Raw genomic sequence first — 21,182 nt, 5'->3', positions numbered from 1 at the left:
CACAGGAAGGGGAACATCACACTCTGGGGACTGTTGTGGGGTGGGGGGAGGGGGGAGGGACAGCATTAGGAGATATACCTAATGCTAAATGACGAGTTAATGGGTGCAGGAAATCAACATGGCACATGGATACATATGTAACAAATCTGCACATTGTGCACATGTACCCTAAAACCTAAAGTATAATAAAAATAAAAAATAAAAAAATAAATTCTATGATATATACTAGATGTAGAAAATTCAAAGACAAGAGAATTATTCAGTCCCAAGGGGCTTAGATTCTATTAGAGAACAACAGACAAATAAACACTAAGTACAGTAGAGAGAGATATAAGATAGAAATATGTCTGGGTACAGTGTGAGCATATAATAGTCAACAAAGTTAATACTAGCTGCCTTTAAATGCAAACTTACAAATACTGGTGACTTCATACAATGAAAGTTTAATCCTTGTTCACACTACAGTCTAATGCCCAATGCCAGTCAGGTAGCCCTTTTCCATCTCTTGGCCCTGACACCTGGAGAACATGGCCTCCAAGGTCACTAAGGCAGGAAAAATGAGAGCTGGAGTTTTTCAGGAGTTGGTTTTTCACGGCCAGACTTGTGACTGGCTTGCATCCCTTTTGCCCATACTCTATTGTCCAGAACCCAATCACATAGACCCAGTCTAACTGTAAGTGAGGCTCAAACGCAGAGGACCACATAGTTATTGGACACTAACAGCCTCTGCCACAGGGCTGAATGGCTAATTCTACCCAGAAAAGCTTCATAAAAGATACAAAGTTTGACTTGGGTTTCAGATCACTCTGCTTTATCAAATTCTATCCTACATAATAAGAAACCCAAGAGAATTAACAGAAAAATTATTATAATAATAACTGAAGTCAACAAAGTAGTGGGGCATTCATTCACTCAACAGATACTTACTGAAAACCTACTCTATGCCTGTTCTAGATGCACGGAAAATCTCAGTGAACAAAAAACAAAAATTTCTTTCCCTGTGGGACTTACATTCTAGCTTGGGGAGATAGAATGTAAAGTAAATTATTTAGTATGTTGGTAGATGGTAAGAGAGGAAGAGAGGGAACAGGCAAAGAATGGGTTTTACTTTTTAAAAAGTGGTCTAGGAAGCATCATTGAAAGATTGATACTGAGGACTAAAAGGATGAGGGGGAGTTAGCCATGAGGATATTGGGGGAGAAAGCATTCAACACAGGACAGAAAGGCCAGGCCAACACCTTAAGTCTGGAACTTTCCTGGCATCAGGGAACAGCAAAGAGGCTAATTTGGCTGCAGTAGATTGAGCAATTAGATAGTTGCAGGATATGAGGTAAGAACAATAATAGGGGCCATATCATTAAGGTTTTATAGGCCACTGGCTTTTTTCTGAGTGAGACAGAGAGTCACTGAAGGGTTTTAAGCATAGAAATAACATACTTGTTAAATTTACATATGGAAACAGATTTACCCCAGTAACAAAAAATCAAATCTATGGGAAAAAATTCAGAAATATGCAAAACATATATAATGTTAAAAACACTCTTGAAGTACACAAAAGGATTTGAACTAATGGGAAGACATATCAATCCTGGATAAGAAGATTCAGCATCATAAAGAAACTTTCCTAAAGGGAATTTATCAATTTAATTTTTTAAATTCATATTCTTCTGGACTGATTCTAAAGTTCATATGGAAAAATTAAAAAGCAAGGACAGCCAAGGTGCAAGGGGAGGGATGCAAAAACTAGACTTACCATATATTAAACTCACTATAAACATTCAACAATTAGAAGAGATTGCTACGGGCATAAGAATAAATGGACACACCAAAGGAAAAAGGAGTCCAGTAAGAATTAACACATACAGAGTTTCACATATAACAAAGTTGGCATCTCAAATCAGCAGAATTCATTCATTCATTTAATAAATATTTATTGAATATTTACTATGTTTCAGGTACTGTTCTAGCAGTAAACATATAGATAAAAATTTCTGCCCTCACAGGGCTGACATTATAATGGGAATTATGATCTATAAACTGATAATGTTGGGAAGACTGGGTAGGTGCTATGCTATGTATTCTCTCTAAAAATTCATGATGAAACATAATCTCCATTGTGCTGGCATAAGGAGTTGGGGCTTTCTTCACCCTCATGAATGGACTAGTTCCTTATAAAAAGGCTAAAGGAAACTACCTTAGGCCTTTTTATGCTCTTCTACTCTTCTGCCATGTGAGGACACAGTGTTCGGCCCTTTTTGCTCTTCTGCCCTCTGCCATGTGAGGACACAGCATTTGCCCCTTCTGCTATGTGAGCTTGCAACAAGAAAGCCCTCACCAGACACCAAAAGCTGGTGCCTTGATCTTTGGCTTCCCAGCCTTCAGAACTGTCAGAAATAAATTTCTACTGTCTTATCCAGTCTCAAGTATTGTTACAGCAGCAGAAACAGACTAAGACAGTAGCCATATTAAAACAGATAAATCTGGATCTATATCTTAAGCCATATACAGAATCCAAATAGAGACTGGGCACAGTGGCTTATACCTATATTCCCAGCACTTTGGGAGGCCGAGATGGGAGGATCATTTGAGACCAGAAGTTCAAGATCAGTATGGCTAACATAGTAAGACCTCATCTCTACTAAAAATAAAAAAAATTGCTGGGCACAGTGGCACACATCTGTAGTCCCAGCTACTCAGGAGGCTGGCCTGGAGTGCAGCAGCATGATCTCGGCTCACTGCAACCTCTGCCTCCCAGATTCAAGAGATTCTCCCACCTCAGTCTCTCGAATAGCTGGGATTACAGGCGCCTGCCACCACGCCTGGCTATTTTTTATATTTTTAGTAGAAACGGGGTTCACCATGTTGGCCCGGCTGGTCTGGAACTCCTGACCTCAGGTGATCCACCCACCTCAGCCTCCTAAAGTGTTGGGATTACAGGCATGAGCCACCGCACCTGGCTGGAAAGTCTTTTTTAAAAGTATGACTCAAACTTGAAGAGCTTTAAAAAAAAATTGATAGATTTGACTGCAGTAAAACCAGGAAACAACTGCATGGAAAACTAAACCCCATAAGCTAGGTAAAAGGAAAAATAAGCTATAAATAATCATCTATAATTAATATTATAGACAAAAGGCTAATCTTACTAATATAAAAGCAATATGTAAACAAATGCATTATCAAAAACATTTTAATTAGTATTTAAACAACTGAACTATGCCCAGCTTTCCTCATAAGTAGGAAAATAAAAATTAAGAGAACACTGAGGTACTATGTTTTCATCTGTCAGATTTGAAAAACCTCAGAAGTTTGACAATTCTGTTGCAAGGTTATAGAAAAACACGTACCCAGATATACTGGTGGGAATTCAAAATAGCATAATCTCTATGGACAGCAATTTGGCAACATATATTCAAGTTACAAATGCATTTATCTTTAACCCAGCAATTTCACTTCCAGGACTTTATTTTACTGATATATAATCGTATAATTTCATACATGTGCAGATTTATGTGCAAGGTAAAATTTAGCTTGGCACAGTGGTACACACTGTGTGTACTTCTGCATTGTGTGTACAATATTCATCAATAGAGGCTTGGTTAAATACATGATGGTATATTCACACAAACAGAATACCTTCTAGTTGTAAAAAAGAATTGGGAAGCCATATATTAAAATGAACAGATATCCAGGATATGTTGTTAAGAAAAAAGAAATACAGGATAGTACATATAGCAATACTCCCCAACAGAAATAAAGTGTCTAGTTTTAAATTTTTCTTAATTATTTTTATTTTTATCTTTTTTAGAGATAGGGTTTTGCTCTGTTGCCCAGGCTGGAGTACAGTGGCATGATCATGTTCACTGCAGCACTGAACTCCCGGACTCAAGCAATCCTCCCACCTTAGCCTCCTGAGTAGCTGGGACTGTCAGCAAACGCCACCACACCTGGTATTTTTTTTGTTTTGTTTTGTTTGGTAAAGATGAGGTCTCACTATGTTGTCCAGGCTGGTCTCAAAATCCTGGCCTCAAGCATTCCTCCTGCCTTGGCTTCCCAAAGTGCTGGGACTACAGGTGTGAGCCACCATGCCTGGCCCCAATTTTTGTAGCCACATTAAAAAAAAAAACAAAAAGGGTGAAATTATTTGTAGTAATATATTTTCACTTCAAAATATCCAAAATATTATCATTTCAACATGTAATCAATATAAAAGTTATTGAGATAGTTCACTTTTTCATATTGTCTTCAAAATTTAAGGATTATTTGATGCTCATTGCACATGTCCAGTTCTCAGTCACACTAGCCACATTTCAAGTCCTCAGTAGCCACACATGGCTCCTGGCTACCATATGGGACCACACAAGTATACAATGTTTGTTCTTTGCTTCATTTGACAAATACTTATTGAATGACTATTATATTATATATTAAGAACTATTATACTAAGAATGGGAGGTTAAAATACGCATTTGTATTTCCTTGAATTTGCAAAAAGAAGTACTGGAAGTTTAGATAAGGGCTTACTGCTTTCTTTTAGTACACAGGGAGGAAAAATGTTAATAGAGACAGAAATGAGAGAAATATACATCAACGTATCTTTGGTTTTGCTTTTGATCTTTGAAAAATGTGAACATATTATCTATTTTAAACTTGTAGGAGGGGCCTACAACAAACACATAACAAGTATCCTCCTCCCAGCCAGATTTTTGTCAGATTTTGAACCTGTATGGAACAAGGGGCTACAAAGATTAGCTCAAAAGCTCCAAAGTGCCTAACTTTCAGAGTGGAGAAAACAAAGACTTAGCCACTCAATCAAAAGCTGGGTTGGGCCAGAAAGGATAAATGAAATCTCCCATATGAAAAAAGGAGCAAAGAACAGACAAAATAAACAGAAAACGAGAAGAGAATAAAGTTAAACTCAGCTATTTCAAAAACTGTGTGAAATGCAAATGGACTAATCACTAAACATATTTGACAGCACAACAATAGTAGCAAGGGAAAAAAAGTGATTAAGAATTTAAACTGTTAGAAGACACTTGCATTGTTCAGGAAGAGTAAAAGTACTAATTGAGGGCAGACTGTAATAAATTAAGAATGTATATTGTAATATCTAGGATAATTACTCAAAGAGTCATATAGAAAGGTATAACAACAGATAATGAAGAAAATAAAGCGGGAACTTAAAAGATACTTAATTAGCCAATAAAAGGGCAGGAAAGAAGGAATGCTAGAGGAAAATGCTGGTCAACAAGCAAATGGGACAATGAGAAAATAGCAGCAAGATGGTAGACTTAAACCTAGCCATATCAGTAAGTTCATTAAATGCAGATGGACTAAATTGACTACATCATACAATTAAAAGAGACTATCAGATTGAATTTTTAAAAAACATGTCTATATGTTTATTAAACACACACTTTAAATATAAAGATACAGATAGGTTAAAAGAGGATAGAAACAGATATACTGTGTAAAACACCAACAAATAGAAAGCTATATTAATGGCAGAGAGGTAGACATTACAGCAAGAAGTAATACTAAAGATAAAGCAGAACATTGTGTAATGATAAAAGGGTCAATTAAACAAGAGCACATCAGAAGTCTAAACTTATGTACATGTAATAATTAACATAGCTTCAAAATATATAAAGCAAAACTGGGGGAAGGAGAAGCAGACAATCTACTATCACACTTGAAGATGTTAACATACATATCTCAGTAAGTGATAGCATAATCAGGCAAAATATCAGTCTGGAAAGAGAATGTTTGGATAGCATTATTTACCAATGCAACTTAGTTGAAATTTATAGAATGCTATACCCATCAATTGCTCCTTTTCAAATGTGCATGAGACATTAACCAAAATAGATTCCATGAAGGGCCATATAGTAAATCTCAATAAATTTCAAAGGAACAAAATTGTAAAGAGTATATTCTCTCACTATAATGGAATTAAACTTGAAACCAATAATAAAATATAACCAGAAAATCCACAAATGCTGAAAATTGAGCAATACACTTTCATAGAATTAACAGATCAAAGAAAACTTTCAAAGGATATTAATAAACATTTGAATTAAAATGAAAATATGACACATCAAAAATTGTGAGCTGCTATTAAATTAATTCTCAGAGGGAAATTTATAATTTTAAAACGTTATGTTAAAATAGATGAACATAAGATAATGACAACTGTTGAGTCGTCTAACAGAAAGAAAAAAGATTAAAGAAAGTGAACAGAGCCTAAGGGTCCCATCAGACACCATCAAATGGACCAACATACCTATTATGAGAGTTCCAAAAAGAGAAAAAAGACAGAGATAGAAAGAATATTTAAAGAAATAATTGTTTAAAACTTCCCAAATTTGATGAAAGACATTAATATAAATATCCAAAAAGGTTAATGAACTCCAAGTAAGATGAACTCAAAGAGACCCATAATGAGACACGCTATAATCAAACTTTTAAAAGCCAAAGAGAGAATCCTGAAAGCAGCAAGAAAAGTGACTCCTCACACAGAAGGGATCCTCAATGAGATTATCAACAGATTTCTCTGATCAAAACTATGCAAGCCAGAAGACAGTAGGCTGATAAACTCAAATGGCTAAATAAACAAACAAAACAACTGGAACCAAGAATCCAATATCCAACAAGCAGTCCTTCAAACTAAGAGTTTTTAAGGCATTCCGAGATAAAAGCTGACAAAATTCATTATCACTTGACCTGTTCTGCAAGAAAAACTCAGGGAGTCCTACATGGTGAAATAAAGATATCCATAAAGATAAATACATGAACAATTTTAAAAGCTAGTATTATCATAAAAATAGTTTGTAACCCCATTTTTATCTTCCACATAATTTAAGAGATCAATGTATTGAGACGAATTCTTAGTTTATGTTTTGTGGCACACAATATATAAAAATATAATTTTGTAACAATAAATGAAAGAAGTGGGGACAGAGCTACAAAGAAGTAGAGTTCTTACATGTGATTGAAGTTAAGCTGGTATAAATTTAAATTAGTGTTATAACTTTAAAAGGTTAAATTTAATTCCCATGGTAAACACAAAGAAAATAGTTACAGAATATACACAAAAGGAAATGAGAAAGGAATTTAAACATTTTACTACAGGCTGGGTGCAGTGGCTCACACCTGTAATCCCAGCACTTTGGGGCACTGAGGCAGGCAAATCACCTGAGGTCAGGAGTTCGAGACCAGCCTGACCAAAATGGAGAAAACTTGTCTCTACTAAAAATACAAAATTAGCCAGGCATGGTGGCCATGCCTGTAATCCCAGCTACTCAGGAGGCTGAGGCAGGAGAATCGCTTGAACGCAGGAGGCAGAGGTTGCGGTGGGCCGAGATCACGCCATTGCACTCCAGCCTGGGCAACAAGAGCGAAACTCCATCTCAAAAAAAAAAAAAAATTCTTTTTACTATGAATAAATCAATTAAACACAAAAGACAGTAAAATAGAAAATGAGAAACAAAGTGATAAGGCATATAGAAAATAAATAGCAAAATTACAAAAGCCCCTTCTTATCAGTAATTACTTTAAATGTAAATAGATTAAATTATCTAATAAAAGAGATTAGAAAAATGGGCGAAAACACATGATGCAACTATATGCTGACTAGAGGCATTTTAGATCTAAAGGCACAAATACAGTTGACCCTTGAACAATAGAGGGGTTAGGGGTACCAACCCCATGCAGTCAAAAATCCACATATAACTTCTGACTTCCTCAAAACTTAACTACTAATAGCCTTCTGTTGACTGGAAGCCTTACTAATAACATAAACCGTCAATTAACACATATTTTATATGTTTTATGTATTACTATATTCTTATAATAAAGCAAGCTAGAGAAAAGAAAATGTTATTAAGAAATTCATTAAGGGGGCTGAATGAAGTGGCCCATGCCTGTAATCCCAGCACCTTGGGAAGCTGAGGTGGGAGGATCACTTAAGGCCAGGAGTTTGATGCCAGGAGTTTGAGACCAGTCTAGTCAACACAGCAAAACCCCATCCTCTACAAAAAATAAATTGCCAAGTGCAGTGGTGTGTGCCTGTAGTCCCAGCTTCTTGGGAGGCTAAGGCAGGAGGATCACTTGAGCACAGGAGTTTGAGGTTGCAGTGAACTATGATCAAGCCACTGCACTTCAGCCTGGGCAACAGAGCAAGACCCTGTCTCTTAAAAAAAAAAAAAAAAAAGGGCCAGGCGCAATGACTCACACCTGTAATCTCAGCACTTTGGGAAGCCAAGGTGGGTGGATCACCTGAGGTCAGGAGTTCGAGACCAGCCTGGCTAAAATGGCGAAACCCTGCCTCTACTAAAAACACAAAATTTAGCTGGGTGTCGTGGCACACACCTGTAATCTCAGCTACTCAGGAGGCTGAGAGGCAGGAGAATCACTTGAACCTGGGAGGCGGAGGTTACAGTGAGTCGAGATCACGCTACTGCACTCCAGCCAGTGAGACTCCGTCTCAAAAAAAAAAAGGAAAGAAAGAAAAGAAAATTGTAAGAAAGAGAAAATATACCTCTTACTATTCATTAAGTGGAAGTAGGTCATCATAAATGTCTTCATTGTTGTCATTTTCATTTTCATGTAGAGTAGACTGAGGAGGAGGAGAAAGAGGAGGAGTTGGCAGGCAACATAACACAAAGTATATCTAATGTAAATAGTGAATGAATGGTTCTAGTTAGAATGCAGACCAAGGAAGAAATGGCCACAAAGGTAGTTTGAGGGCCAAATGGTAGAAGGCTGAAAGAGCTAGGCTAACAAGTAAGGTATTATTTCATGAGTGGTAGATGGATAGATGTGAGGGCTGTCACTGAAGGTTTTTTTTTGTTTTAGCTGGACAGTTGATGAGAATTAGGCTCTGGGAAAATTGGTTTGGGACTATTTCTATAGACAAAGCAAGGAGTTTGATAGTAAGAACAGAAAGGACTAGAGAGATGAGAGATACAGCAAATGTAGAAATATGATTTGACAACTGGACAAGAGGGCAATACAGAGTCAAATATAAGTCTGGGGTTTCTCAGTGACAAGATGGTTGAGATGTCATAATAGAAACAGGAAATGCAGAAAACAGTATGAAGTGGGATGGAAAATGAGCCTATCACTCTTAGCTATTGCTATTACAGCCTATAGGGCTACATTAGAGGTGTGCTCCTAAGATAATTGGAAAACAATTATTTTTATAAAATATGATTTTAAATATATCTGCCATTCAATGTCACTGAACCTTTAGTCACTATTTTTTTTTCCTTTTTTCTCAGTTGCCCTTTTGTTCCCTACCCCACTCCCCTACTTCACTTCCTTCCAGGGTGTTTAGCAACTCCAGAATACACATTCACGTTGCAAAGAGGGTGCCAAGCCACAGAACCTCCTGCTGTTGTGCAATGTGGTGACCTTGCTATCCATCATGAACCCATGTGGCATGGTTTCAGCTACTCTCTAATTACTACTCTTACATTCTGATATTAGGAAGAAACTATATACATTTTTACACCCGGTGTGGGTTGCCAGCAAACTTGGCCATTCTCTATCGTTGGTAACTTTTTGAAAATACACTAAAAATGCATCTATCCAAGGTACAAAAGCAGGATAACAACCTAGGTTTCTTTCCATTTTAATGAATCTCCAAATTCCAGCATTCTTAGTTCTTTCTTTCAACTTATTCAGTGAGGTATAACAGATAGCTAGTATACAGATAGATATTAAGTGCACAGCTTGACGGACCAAGTACTCTGTCCACAATGCCATTAAATCAGATATAAATATAAAAGGATAGGAAAACACCCTATAGGTTACAGAAGGAATCATAATGAAAAAATGTTTAAACCTAAAACTGAACAACAAACTATAAAATTTTTAGGATAAAACAGAAATGTATTTGAAAATTTTTAACATTAAATACTGCCTGTTAGAAAATAAGGCTAAAGGTCATTGAGCCGAAAAACAAAGTTAGGGAATCATGCTACCTGATTTTGCTCATTATAAAGCTACGTTTATCAAGACTGGTATTGGTGAAAAGACAGGAAACATAGATCAACAGAATAGTCCAGAAATAGACCTGCACATAAATGATCAATCGATTTTTGACAAATGGGCAAAGGCAATTCAATGGAGAAAGGATAGTCTTTATACCCATGCAACCATCATCAAGATCAAGACACAAAATGTTAGTATTTTTAAATTATTAAATGCACTTCTTTGTTGTTTTTTTTTTTGAGACGGAGTCTCGCTCTGTCCCTCAGGCTGGAGTGCAGTGGCATGATCTTGGCTCACTGCAAGCTCCGCCTCCCGGGTTCACACCATTCTCCTGCCTCAGCCTCCCGAGTAGCTGGGACTACAGGCGCCCGCCATCATGCCCGGCTAATTTTTTGTATTTTTAATAGAGATGGGGTTTCACCGTGTTAGCCAGGATGGTCTCGATCTCCTGACCCCGTGATCCGCCCACCTCGGCCTCCCAAAGTGCTGGGATTACAGGTGTGAGCCACCACGCCCGACCTAAATGTACTTCTTCTGATAAGCATTCTTGTTTTATTTTAAACATGCTACGTGCCATATCACCTTAGAAAGAATCCAGTATGAATATATTATAAAGTTAAGTGAAACTTGGGAGTTGTATTCAAAGGTGACATCTTTCTTCTTCCCAGCTATATGACCTTTGGCATGTCACCTAATTTCTCATTTCCCCCCCCTTTTTTTAAATTATTTTCTAAGGTCTCCCCTCCCTCCTTTCTCTAAGGTGTTTGTGAGAATTAAGTGTTGAGCAGAGTCAGCAACAAAATTTGGGGGGATCATTTATTGAAATGTTCTATATCTAGATGTGATGGTGGTGGTGATTTCACAGGTACAAACCCTTGTCAAAATTAATCCATTTTGCACTTTAAATGAATGCAGCTTATCATACATAAATTATATCTCAGTAAATAGATTTAAAAAAAGAGTATACTGTTGAGGCACATCATGAGTGTTAATTGTTAATTTGTTCCTCCATTCCCTTCCCTTTTCATATTCACTAGAGAAGAAAAACACCTGGGCACTATTCCCCATATGAAAAGCCCTAAAAACTTCTTGAGATAATTGTGAGGTTATTTCTCTCTGCCTCCTCTCCTCCATACTACATCCCAGTATCTTTAACTTTTCCTATGAATTTTACTTTTCTATCCTTTTATGTAGCAAGATCTTAAATCTAGATTCTGTACTTATTTCAGTTAAAGAACAACAAAGAGTAATTCACACGTGTTACAAAATATCTTTAGATCTTAGGTGTTAGCTCCACAGTATAGGGCAGTACTATGATGTTAACTCATATACTAAAAGAGGTTTATTATATACATTTAAATCCTATTCAACCAAACTCATAGGAATCAGGCTACAGAAGTACTATTTTGAAGCTTTTTATGGGTCACTAGCTGTATCTGTACTCCCACAGTAAATTATATTATTTTAAAACAATAGTGGCTAAGATACCCTTCTTTTTTATTTGCTACCACCATTAGAAAAACTTAACCCTTCTTTTGCTTTTTAACATATAAAGTGTAAGTTTTGGTGCCAATTCAGTTATCGTGTGTTTATGCATTAAAAACTCAAAATAAAATATCTCATTTTAGGTTTTTTTGATTAGCAAATTCCCTAGCTGTTTTGCCAGTAATATTAAGCATAGACTGCCTTCCTTAAATTGTTAAAATCAAAGAGTTCACTAAAAGGGATTATTTTTTTAAAATGTGTCTAGGCTAGGAACTACCATTACCAATTTTCAAAATAAACACCTTGATTAGTGAGATTTTTATGTGCTATTTTATTTTGTTTTTGTTTTGTTTTAAAAGGATAATTTTCCCTAAATAAATATGTAGAATATGCCTCACATCTTTTCACCTTACACTTTTGGTTTACTTTTTATCACTTCTCAAAGAAGTTAGTAGACAATAAAAAATAAAGTTAACATCTCCCCCTAGTCCATTTCACTCACCTACAAAATGGGCTGGGAATAGTAGGTATCACATAACAAAGCCCCCCATTCAGGCAAAATGACTTGTGACTGGGACCACAGGGCTCTTCGTGATCTAAAACACATACATATATAAAATAGAGAAAAGCAAATTAAAATTTTCCTAATGCAACAAGGAATAGGAATAACTATCTTAAACTGAAGTAGCAATTCTGAAAATCAGAATGAAGAATTTTTTTTCTCAAAATGAAAGACTTAATTCTATTCCTTATTTGACAGACTGGGACTTCTATCTCTTTGAGAGAAAAATTATGTCCTAAAGATATGGCCATTAACCATAATGGGTTTAGACACTATATAACAGAAATAAGGAATATCTATATTAGTTAGATTAAAAGGAGGTGATTAGCATCTTAGAACAAACAGCGCCTTTCTCACTGACTACAGAGATTCGGCAGTATTACCTAGCGTTTCCCTGTCCCAAGAATTTATTTAGATTCTTGTTTTCCCTGTTAGGTCTCAAATACATTAATATCTGAAATTGCAGCTGGTAAAGGATTTAGATAATTAACTTTTTATTTCCGAAGTTAACTTTAAACATTCCTATATGACAATCTAAATGTCAGAAACCAAAAATAATCTTATAAGGTGTTGATTTGCAAAGCGTTTTAGGTAATAGCTACTAACCATAAGGCATATCTAAAGTTGCAAAGAAAAATTAAAAAGCTAAGTCATAGCTTGATATACAGCCAAATCTTTCAGAATATTAAGAAAATAAACTTCTACTTCTCTCTGGCTTCTTTTCTCTCTTTCCTCTTTCTTCAGCCTCATCTTCCTTCTTTATGACCTTTCCTTTATCTATCTTTATCTCTCTGCCTTCCCTTTCTCCCTTGATACCTCTCCTTCCTTCTAGCCTCACCCCCAAGACCTTTTATTAAAAATCCCTGTCTACCAAAGCCATTGTATAGAAAAAATTAGAATAACAGAAGGATTCACTGAGTCATTATACTAGTAATTTATGAAGAGAAAATTGGTGAATATCTTATCTTTCAGCCTTAAAGGGGAAATTATATTGCTTTAAAATTGCACATTGTTAGTTCCTAATTGTTTCTGTCTAGGAAATGACCCAGAATCATCTAATCAGAATAAGAAAATGGCATTACTCCCATTGGGACTCCAATTTGACAATAAAATTAGTATACTAATTTTAAAAATTATCTAGCATTTATGTGCCACTAAGATATCAATACTTGCTAAGATATAATTGCTATGAGTCAGATACCTCCACAATCAGAATTTCAAATTTTAAAACTTTTATTCTACTTTAGAATTGAGAAAATCCTGTTTCAGCATCACATTATAGCCCTAAGAGTATAAAAATGTAAAGAGGAAGTCAGAACTACAGAGAACTGGTGAAAAAGAAAGTAAAATCAACCAAAATGAATTCTTTTAGATTTTTTTCTTTTTTACACAATGCCATGCTTCTTCATAATCAAACAACTTTCAACAAGATTATAAAATTTTTCAGGAATAATTTGGCTAAAAAATAAAATTAACATTACATCAGCATCAAAGGCCTCATCATATATGGTTTTCCACTGAGGGTGGAATGTAACTTTATCACAGCTAAGATTAGTGTCCTTGTTTTAATTGGATTATAGTCAGACATATCTCAACACTTGGCATGTATTTTATCAATAAAGAAAACTCATCTAACCTGAATCACTATTTCTGAATCTACTTTTATTCTGACTTCTATTTCCTTATTATTTGAGTTGATTTCAGATATAGAACAAGCTAGAATTTATCAGGTTATAAAACCAATAAAACACATATGTCTAAAATAAAATAGCTTTATGTCATAAAGGAAGGTCTCAAAACCAAATATTTCATATTCACATCTCTTCCAATGATGTTGGAAGGGAATAATACAGCCTTGTGTTAATATACATTTTTGATTGTTGTTCTATTGCTATGGACACATATTGACAAAAACATATAAATGTATAAGAAATTACCTGTTGGCATCTTAATTTGTAAATAGTTTCATTCTTGGTCAAGAGAGTAGGGTTGAAAAACAGTACCTAAAACAGTTTAAAAAATAATAATTTAGGGAAAATAGTCTTGTTTTAAGGGCATTATAAAATGTCAAATATTCTAATAGCAATATTCTTAAATGTAAAAAATAAAATAATAAAGACATTTATATACTAGGGACAAATTTTAGTTACGGCATTTTTAGATACCTATTACATTTCAGTAAAAAATATGAACAAAACTAAAAGATCAATAATGTACTTAATATAAATCATTGCCTAAATAATGTAATTTAATCTTAAATATCTCTCTGCAGAAAAGTCTAATAAGGCTTATTTTTAGTAAACATTATTAACATAGTAGAGTACTACATGGAATTTTACATGAACGATGAGACAGTAAGTAAAACTGAATGAACTGAGCCTTTAAAGCTTTTATAAAAGCACTTTTAAGTTTACCATAGATTGCACATTACATTTACCAATCTATGCAAACCTTTCTTTTAAAAAATGTCCAGGGCTGATAGGTGCAGCAAACCACCATGGCACACATGTTATAAACACACTATGTAACAAACCTGCACATCCTGCACATGTATCCCGGAACTTAAAATTAAATTAAAAAAAAAAAAAAGAAAATGTTAACCACACACACACACAAAATGTCTGGCATCTGGCAAAGCAATGTAGCTAATAAGACATTCTTACATATGAATTTCCTGCTATAACAGAAACAAAAGAATTCAAACATATACTTGAAGAGGTGAAGCATTTATACTTACATTATGATTACAAGCTCCCAGTTCTGTTCTATAAAGAACACTTCTGACCTAAACGGAAAGACTCTAACAGAAATCTCAATCTACTAACACAGTTGTAATACCAAGGTCTTCTCTCAAAGCCAACAGCTCTTTCTTAGACAAGCAGAGAGGCAGAGAAAGCGAGCAAGCAATCGAGAGAAACACACACGAGCGAGAACAGGCAGGAAGGAGAACATTAAATCTATTTGATTTTTAAAAAGCACTGACTCATACTGTTTGTTTTTTCCAAACAAATAGGACTTACCCTCAATAAAAACTTACATTCACACAAAAAATAAATTTTGTTGGACATGCAGTGTTTCAAAAGTTTTTGAATACTGCAGACAACAGCAGCTGTGACTTGCATTTTATAACATGTCAAAAATCTGATTTATATGGCTGCAGTGTGCAGTGTGGGCGAGGTCACGCCAGACCAAGGTGTGCACAGAGGTCAGGCACTGGCCATGGGAGCCACCCCTTCAATTTACGTGTTCAGAGTTGCAAATGGAGCAGAATTTTATTTAGAAAAGGAGTTGAACTAAGCTGCACTTCCAAATTACTGTCCAAGTTTTAAAGGTAAAAACTAAACCACATTCCTTAGACTACTTACTTATCTTTGCTTGTCTGAATAATTCAAGACGTAGTGTAAGTTTGGGAGAAAAGAAATTTTAATGTGGAGCTAATGGATAAGTGTTTCACAAATTAAAAAAAATATTTTTAAAAATTTATGTTTTATGAGGTTTGTGTTACCTTACAAGCCAGATAAAATTTGTATAAATAATGACCTGAAGAACTTATAAAGCTAAAAGAAGGTAATACCTATTATAAAACTTATAACACCAAGTTCAATTTGAAATGAATAAAATCATTGAACTTGACTAATACCAATGACAGTATAATGCCTGAATGCTATGGCAAAGTTGTTAAATATACAGTGAGGAAAGTTTTAAAAATCATAAACAATTTTAAAATATTGACTAAAACTGTAATTTTGTTTAAATGAATATAGAGTTCTTCATCATATAATTATCTAAAGTATGCCAAACATTTAGATGGTTATCTTTTCTAAAACGACAATTCAGACATTGCTACTTGACTGATGTAAAGCCCAAACTAATATGTTTGTTTTGTTGTTTTAAGAAGATATTAAAATAAACTCAAAATCAAATACTCTAAAAACAATCTGTTCATTAGGAGAACGGTGTGAACTCAGGAGGCGGAGCTTGCAGTGAGCCGAGATTGCACCACTGCACTCCAGCCTGGGCGATAGAGTGAGATTCCATCTCAAAAAAAAAAAAAATCTGTTCATTATTACATTTTTTAAATTATACTTCAAGTTCTGGGATACATGTGCAGAATGTGCAGGTTTGTTATATAGGTACGTATACAAGCGCCATGCTGGTTTCCTGCACCCATCAACCTGTCATCTACATTAGGTATTTCTCCTAATGTTATCCCTCCCTTAGCCCCCCACCCCGACAGGCCCTAGTGTGTGATGTTCTCCTCCCTGTGTCCATGTATTCTCATTGTTCAATTTCTACCTATGAGTGAGAACATGCGGTGTTTGGTTTTCTGTTCTTGTGTTAGTTTGCTGAGAATGATGGTTTCCAGCATCATCCATGGCCCTGCAAAGGACATGAGCTCATTCTTTTTTATGGCTGCATAGTATTCCATGGTATATATGTGCCACATTTTCTTTATCCAGTCTATCATTGAGGGGAATTTGGGTTGGCTGCAAGTCTTTGCTATTGTGAAAAGTGCCACAATAAACACACGTGTGCATGTGTCTTTATAGCAGCATGATTTGTAATCCTTTGGGTATATACCCAGTAATGGGATTGCTGGGTCAAATGGTATTTCTAGTTCTAGATCCTTGGGGAATCACCACACTGTCTTCCACAATGGTTGAACTAATTTACACTCCCACCAATAGTGCAAAAGCATTCTTATTTCTTCACATCCTCTCCAGCATCTGTTGTTTCCTGACTTTTTAATGATCGCCATTCTAACTGGCATGAGATGGTATCTCATTGTGGTTTTTGACTTGCATTTCTAATGACCAGTGATGATGAGCTTTTTTTCATATGTTTGTTGGCCACATAAATATCTTATTTTGAAAAGTGTCTGTTCATATCCTTCACCCACTTTTTGATGGGGTTGTTTGTTTTTTCTTGTAAATTTGTTTAAGTTCCTTGTAGATTCTGGATATTAGCCCTTTGTCAGATGGATAGATTGCAAAAATTTTCTCCCATTCTGTAGGTTGCCTGTTCACTCTGATGATAGTTTCTTTTGCTGTGCAGAAGCTCTTTAGTTTAACTAGATCCCATTTGTCAATTTTGGCTTTTGTTGCTTTTGGTGTTTTAGTCATGAAGTCTTTGCCCATACCTATGCCCTGAATGGTATTGCCTAGGTTTCTTTCTAGGGTTTTTATGGTTTTAGGTTTTAGGTGTATGTCTTTAATCCGTCTTAAGTTAATTTTTATATGAGGTGTAAGGAAGGGGTCCAGTTTCAGTTTTCTGCATATGGCTATCTAATTTTCACAACACCATTTATTAAATAGAGAATCCTTTCCCCTTGCTTGTTTTGTCAGGTTTGTCAAAGATCAGATGGTTGTAGATGTGTGGTGTTATTTCTGAGGCCTCTGTTCTGTTCTGTTGGTCTATATATCTGTTTTGGTACCAGTACCATGCTGTTTTGGTTACTGTAGTCTTGTAGTATAGTTTGAAGTCAGGTAGCATGATGCCTCCAGCTTTCTTCTTTTTGGTTAGGATTGTCTTGGCTACACAGGCTCTTTTTTGGTTCCACATAAAGTTTAAAGTAGATTTTTCTAATTCTTTGAAGAAAGTCAATGGTAGCTTGATGGGGATAGCATTGAATCTCTAAATTACTTTGGGCAGTATGGCCATTTTCAAGATATTGATTCTTCCTATCCATGACCATGGAATGTTTTTCCATTTGTTTGTGTCCTCTCTTATTTGCCTGAGCAGTGGTTTGTAGTTCTCCTTGAAGAGGTCCTTCACATCCCTTGTGAGTTGTATTCCTAGGTATTTTATTCTCTTAGTAGCAGTTGTGAATGGGAGTTCACTCATGATTTGGCTGTTTGTCTCTTATTGGTGTATAGGAATGCTTGTGATTTTTGCACACTGATTTTGTATCCTGAGACTTTGCTGAAGTCGCTTATCAGCTTAAGGAGTTCTGGGGCTGAGATGATGGGGTTTTCTAAATATACAATCATGTCATCTGCAAGCAGAGACAATTTGACTTCCTCTCTTCCTATTTGAATACCCTTTATTTCTTTCTCTTGCCTGATTGCCCTGGCCAGAACTTCCAATACTATGTTGAATAGGAGTGGTGAGAGGGCATTCTTGTGTTGTGCTGGTTTTCAAAGTGAATGCTTCCAGCTTTTGCCCATCCACTATGATATTGGCTGTGGGTTTGTCATAAATAGCTCTTATTATTTTGAGATGCATTCCATCGATACCTAGTTTATTGAGAGTTTTTAGCATAAAGGGGTGTTGACTTTTATCAAAGGCCTTTTCTGCATCTATTGAGATACTCATGTGGTTTTTATCATTGGTTCTGTTTATGTGATGGATTACGGGTATTGATTTCTGTATGTTGAATCATCCTTGCATTCCAGGGATGAAGCTGACTTGATCGTGGTGGATAAGCTTTTTGACATGGTGGTGGATAAGCTTTTTGACATGCTGCTGGATTCAGTTTGCCAGTATTTTATTGAATATTTTCACATCGATCTTCATCAGGGATATTGGCCTGAAGTTTTTTTTGTTGTATCTCTGCCAGGCTTTGGTATCAGGATGATGCTGGCCTCATAAAATGAGTTAGGAAGGAGTCCCTCTTTTTCTATTGTTTGGAATAGTTTCAGAAGGAATGGTACCAGGTCCTCTTGGTACCTCTGGTAGAATTTGGCTGTGAATCTATCTTGTCCTGGACTTTTTTTGGTTGATAGGCTATTAATTACTGCCTCAGTTTCAGAACTTGTTATCGGTCTATTCAGGGATTTGACTTCTTCCTGGTTTAGCGTTGGGAGGGGTATGTGTCCAGGAATTTATCCATTTCTTCTAGATTTTCTAGTTTATTTGCATAGAGGTATTTATAGTATTCTCTGACGGTAGTTTATATTTCTGTGGGATCAGTGGTAATATCCCCTTTATCATTTTTTATTGTGTCTATTTGATTATTTCTTTTCTTCTTTTTTAGTCTCTCTAGCAGTCTATTTTATTGATCTTTTCAAAAAAACCAACTCCTGGATTCATTGATTTTTTGAAGTGTTTTTCGTGTCTATCTCCTTCAGATCTGCTCTGATCTTAGTTATTTCTTGTCTTCTGCTAGATTTTGAATTTGTTTGCTCTTGCTCCTCTAGTTCTTTTAATTGTGATGTTAGGGTGTCAATTTTAGATCTTTCCTGCTTTCTCTTGAGGGCATTTAGTGCTATAAATTTCCCTCTAAACACTGCTTTAGCTGTGTCCCAGAGATTCTGGTACATTGTGTCTTTGTTCTCATTGGTTTCAAAGAACTTCTTTATTTTTGCCTTAATTTTGTTACCCACCCATCAGTCACTCAAGAGCAGGTTGTTCAGTTTCCATGTAGTTGTGCAGTTTTGAGTGAGTTTCTTAATCCTGAGTTCTAATTTGATTGCACTGTGGTCAGAGAGACTGTTATGATTTCCATTATTTTGCATTTGCTGAGGAGTATTTTACTTCCAATTACGTGGTCAATTTTAGGATAAGTGCAATGTGGTGCTGAGAAGAATATATATTCTGTTGATTGAGGTGGAGAGTTCTGCAGATGTCTATTAGGTCCACTTGGTCCAGAGCTGAGTTCAAGTCCTGAATATCCTTAATTTTCTTTCTCGTTGATCTAATATTAACAGTGGGGTGTTAAAGTTTCCCACTATTATTGTGTGGGAGTCTATGTCTCTTTGTAGGTCTCTAAGAACTTGCTTTATGGATCTGGGTGCTCCTGTATTGGGTGCATATATATTTAGGATAGTTAGCTCTTCTTTTTGCATTGATCCCTTTACCATTATGTAATGCCCTTCTTTGTTTCTTTTGATCTTTGTTGGTTTAAAGTCTGTTTTTATCAGAGACTAGGATTGCAACCCCTTTTTTGTTTTTTTTTGTTTTTTTTTGCTTTCCATTTGCTTGGTAAATATTCCTCCAGCCCTTTATTTTGAGCCTATGTGTTTCTTTGCATATAAGATGGGTCTCCTAAACACAGCACACCGATGGGTCTTGACTCTTTATCCAGTTTGCCAGTCTGTGTCTTTTAATTGGGGCGTTTAGCCTGTTTACATTTAAGGTTAATATTGTTATGTGTGAATTTGATCCTGTCATTATGATGCTAGCTGGTTGTTTTGCCCCTTAGTTGATGCAGTTTCTTCATAGTATTGATGGTCTTTACAATTTGGTATGTTTTTGCAGTGGCTGGTACCAGTTTTTCCTTTCTATGTTTAGTGCTTCCTTCAGGAGCTCCTTGTAAAGCAGGCCTGGTGGTGACAAAATCTCTCAGCATTTGCTTGTCTGTAAAGGATTTTATTTCTCCTTCATTTATGAAGCTTAGTTTTGCTGGATATGAAATTCTGGGTTGGAGATTCTTTTAAGAATGTTGAATATTGGCCCCCACTCTCTTCTGGCTTGCAGGGTTTGTGTAGAGAGATCTGCTGCTAATCTGATGCGCTTTCCTTTGTTGGTAACCCGATCTTTCTGGCTGCCCCTAACATTTTTTCCTTCATTTCAACCTTGGTGAATCTGACAATTATGTGTCTTGGGGTTGCTATTCTCGAGTAGTATCTTTGTGGTGTTCTCTGTATTTCCTGAATTTGAATGTTGGCCTGTCTTGCTAGGTTGGGGAAGTTCTACTGGATAATATCCTGAAGAGTGTTTTCCAACTTGGTTTCATTCTCCCTTTCACTTTTAGGTACACCAATCAAATGTAGGTTTGGTCTTTTCACATAGTCCCATATTTCTTGGAGGCTTGTTCGTTTCTTTTCAATCTTTTTTTCTCTAATCTTGTCTTCACACTTTATTTCATTAAGTTGATCTTCAATCTCTGATATCCTTTCTTCTACTTGATCGATTCAGCTATTGATACTTGTGTATGCTTCTTGAAGTTCTCGTGCTATGTTTTTCAGCTCTGTCAGGTCACTTATGTTCTTCTCTAAACTGCTTATTCTAGTTAGTAATTCTTCTAACCTTTTTTCATGGTTCTTAGCTTCCTTGCATTGGGTTAGAATATCCTCTTTTAGCTTGGAGGAGTTTGTTATTACCCACCTTCTGAAGCCTACTTCTGTCGATTTGTCAAACTCATTCTCCATCCAGTTTTGTTCCCTTGCTGGGGAGGAGTGTGATCCTTTGGAGGGGAAGA

The 21,182-nt window shown here is 35.9% G+C and overlaps 1 protein-coding gene across 25 annotated transcripts in view; it reads right to left on the bottom strand.

Moving 5' to 3' along the window:
* NRG4 (neuregulin 4) overlaps positions 1 to 21,182 on the bottom strand; it is a 138,610-nt gene that overhangs the window by 69,710 nt on the left and 47,718 nt on the right. For 20 of the 25 annotated variants that reach the window (XR_010120674.1, XR_010120673.1, XR_010120675.1 and 17 more), the window contains 2 exons: positions 13,978 to 14,043; positions 11,981 to 12,074 (listed from right to left, as the gene is read on the bottom strand). Coding sequence is in view for 17 of the 25 variants with exons in the window: in XM_055277677.2 (XP_055133652.2) it covers positions 11,981 to 12,074; positions 13,978 to 13,987 (104 nt within the window). In the remaining 8 variants the exon portion in view is untranslated. Of the gene's footprint in view, positions 1 to 11,980; positions 12,075 to 13,977; positions 14,044 to 14,777; positions 14,969 to 15,060; positions 15,184 to 21,182 lie in introns of those variants that run through there. The other 5 variants (XM_063638744.1, XM_063638738.1, XM_063638747.1 and 2 more) reach the window with 2 other exon arrangements.

Source organism: Symphalangus syndactylus, chromosome 5 (genome assembly GCF_028878055.3).
Source record: "Symphalangus syndactylus isolate Jambi chromosome 5, NHGRI_mSymSyn1-v2.1_pri, whole genome shotgun sequence".
NCBI classification, from domain to species: Eukaryota; Metazoa; Chordata; class Mammalia; order Primates; family Hylobatidae; genus Symphalangus; species Symphalangus syndactylus.
The sequence above is the reverse complement of the archived record's forward strand: the minus strand, read 5'-3'. Positions and strand labels throughout refer to the sequence as shown.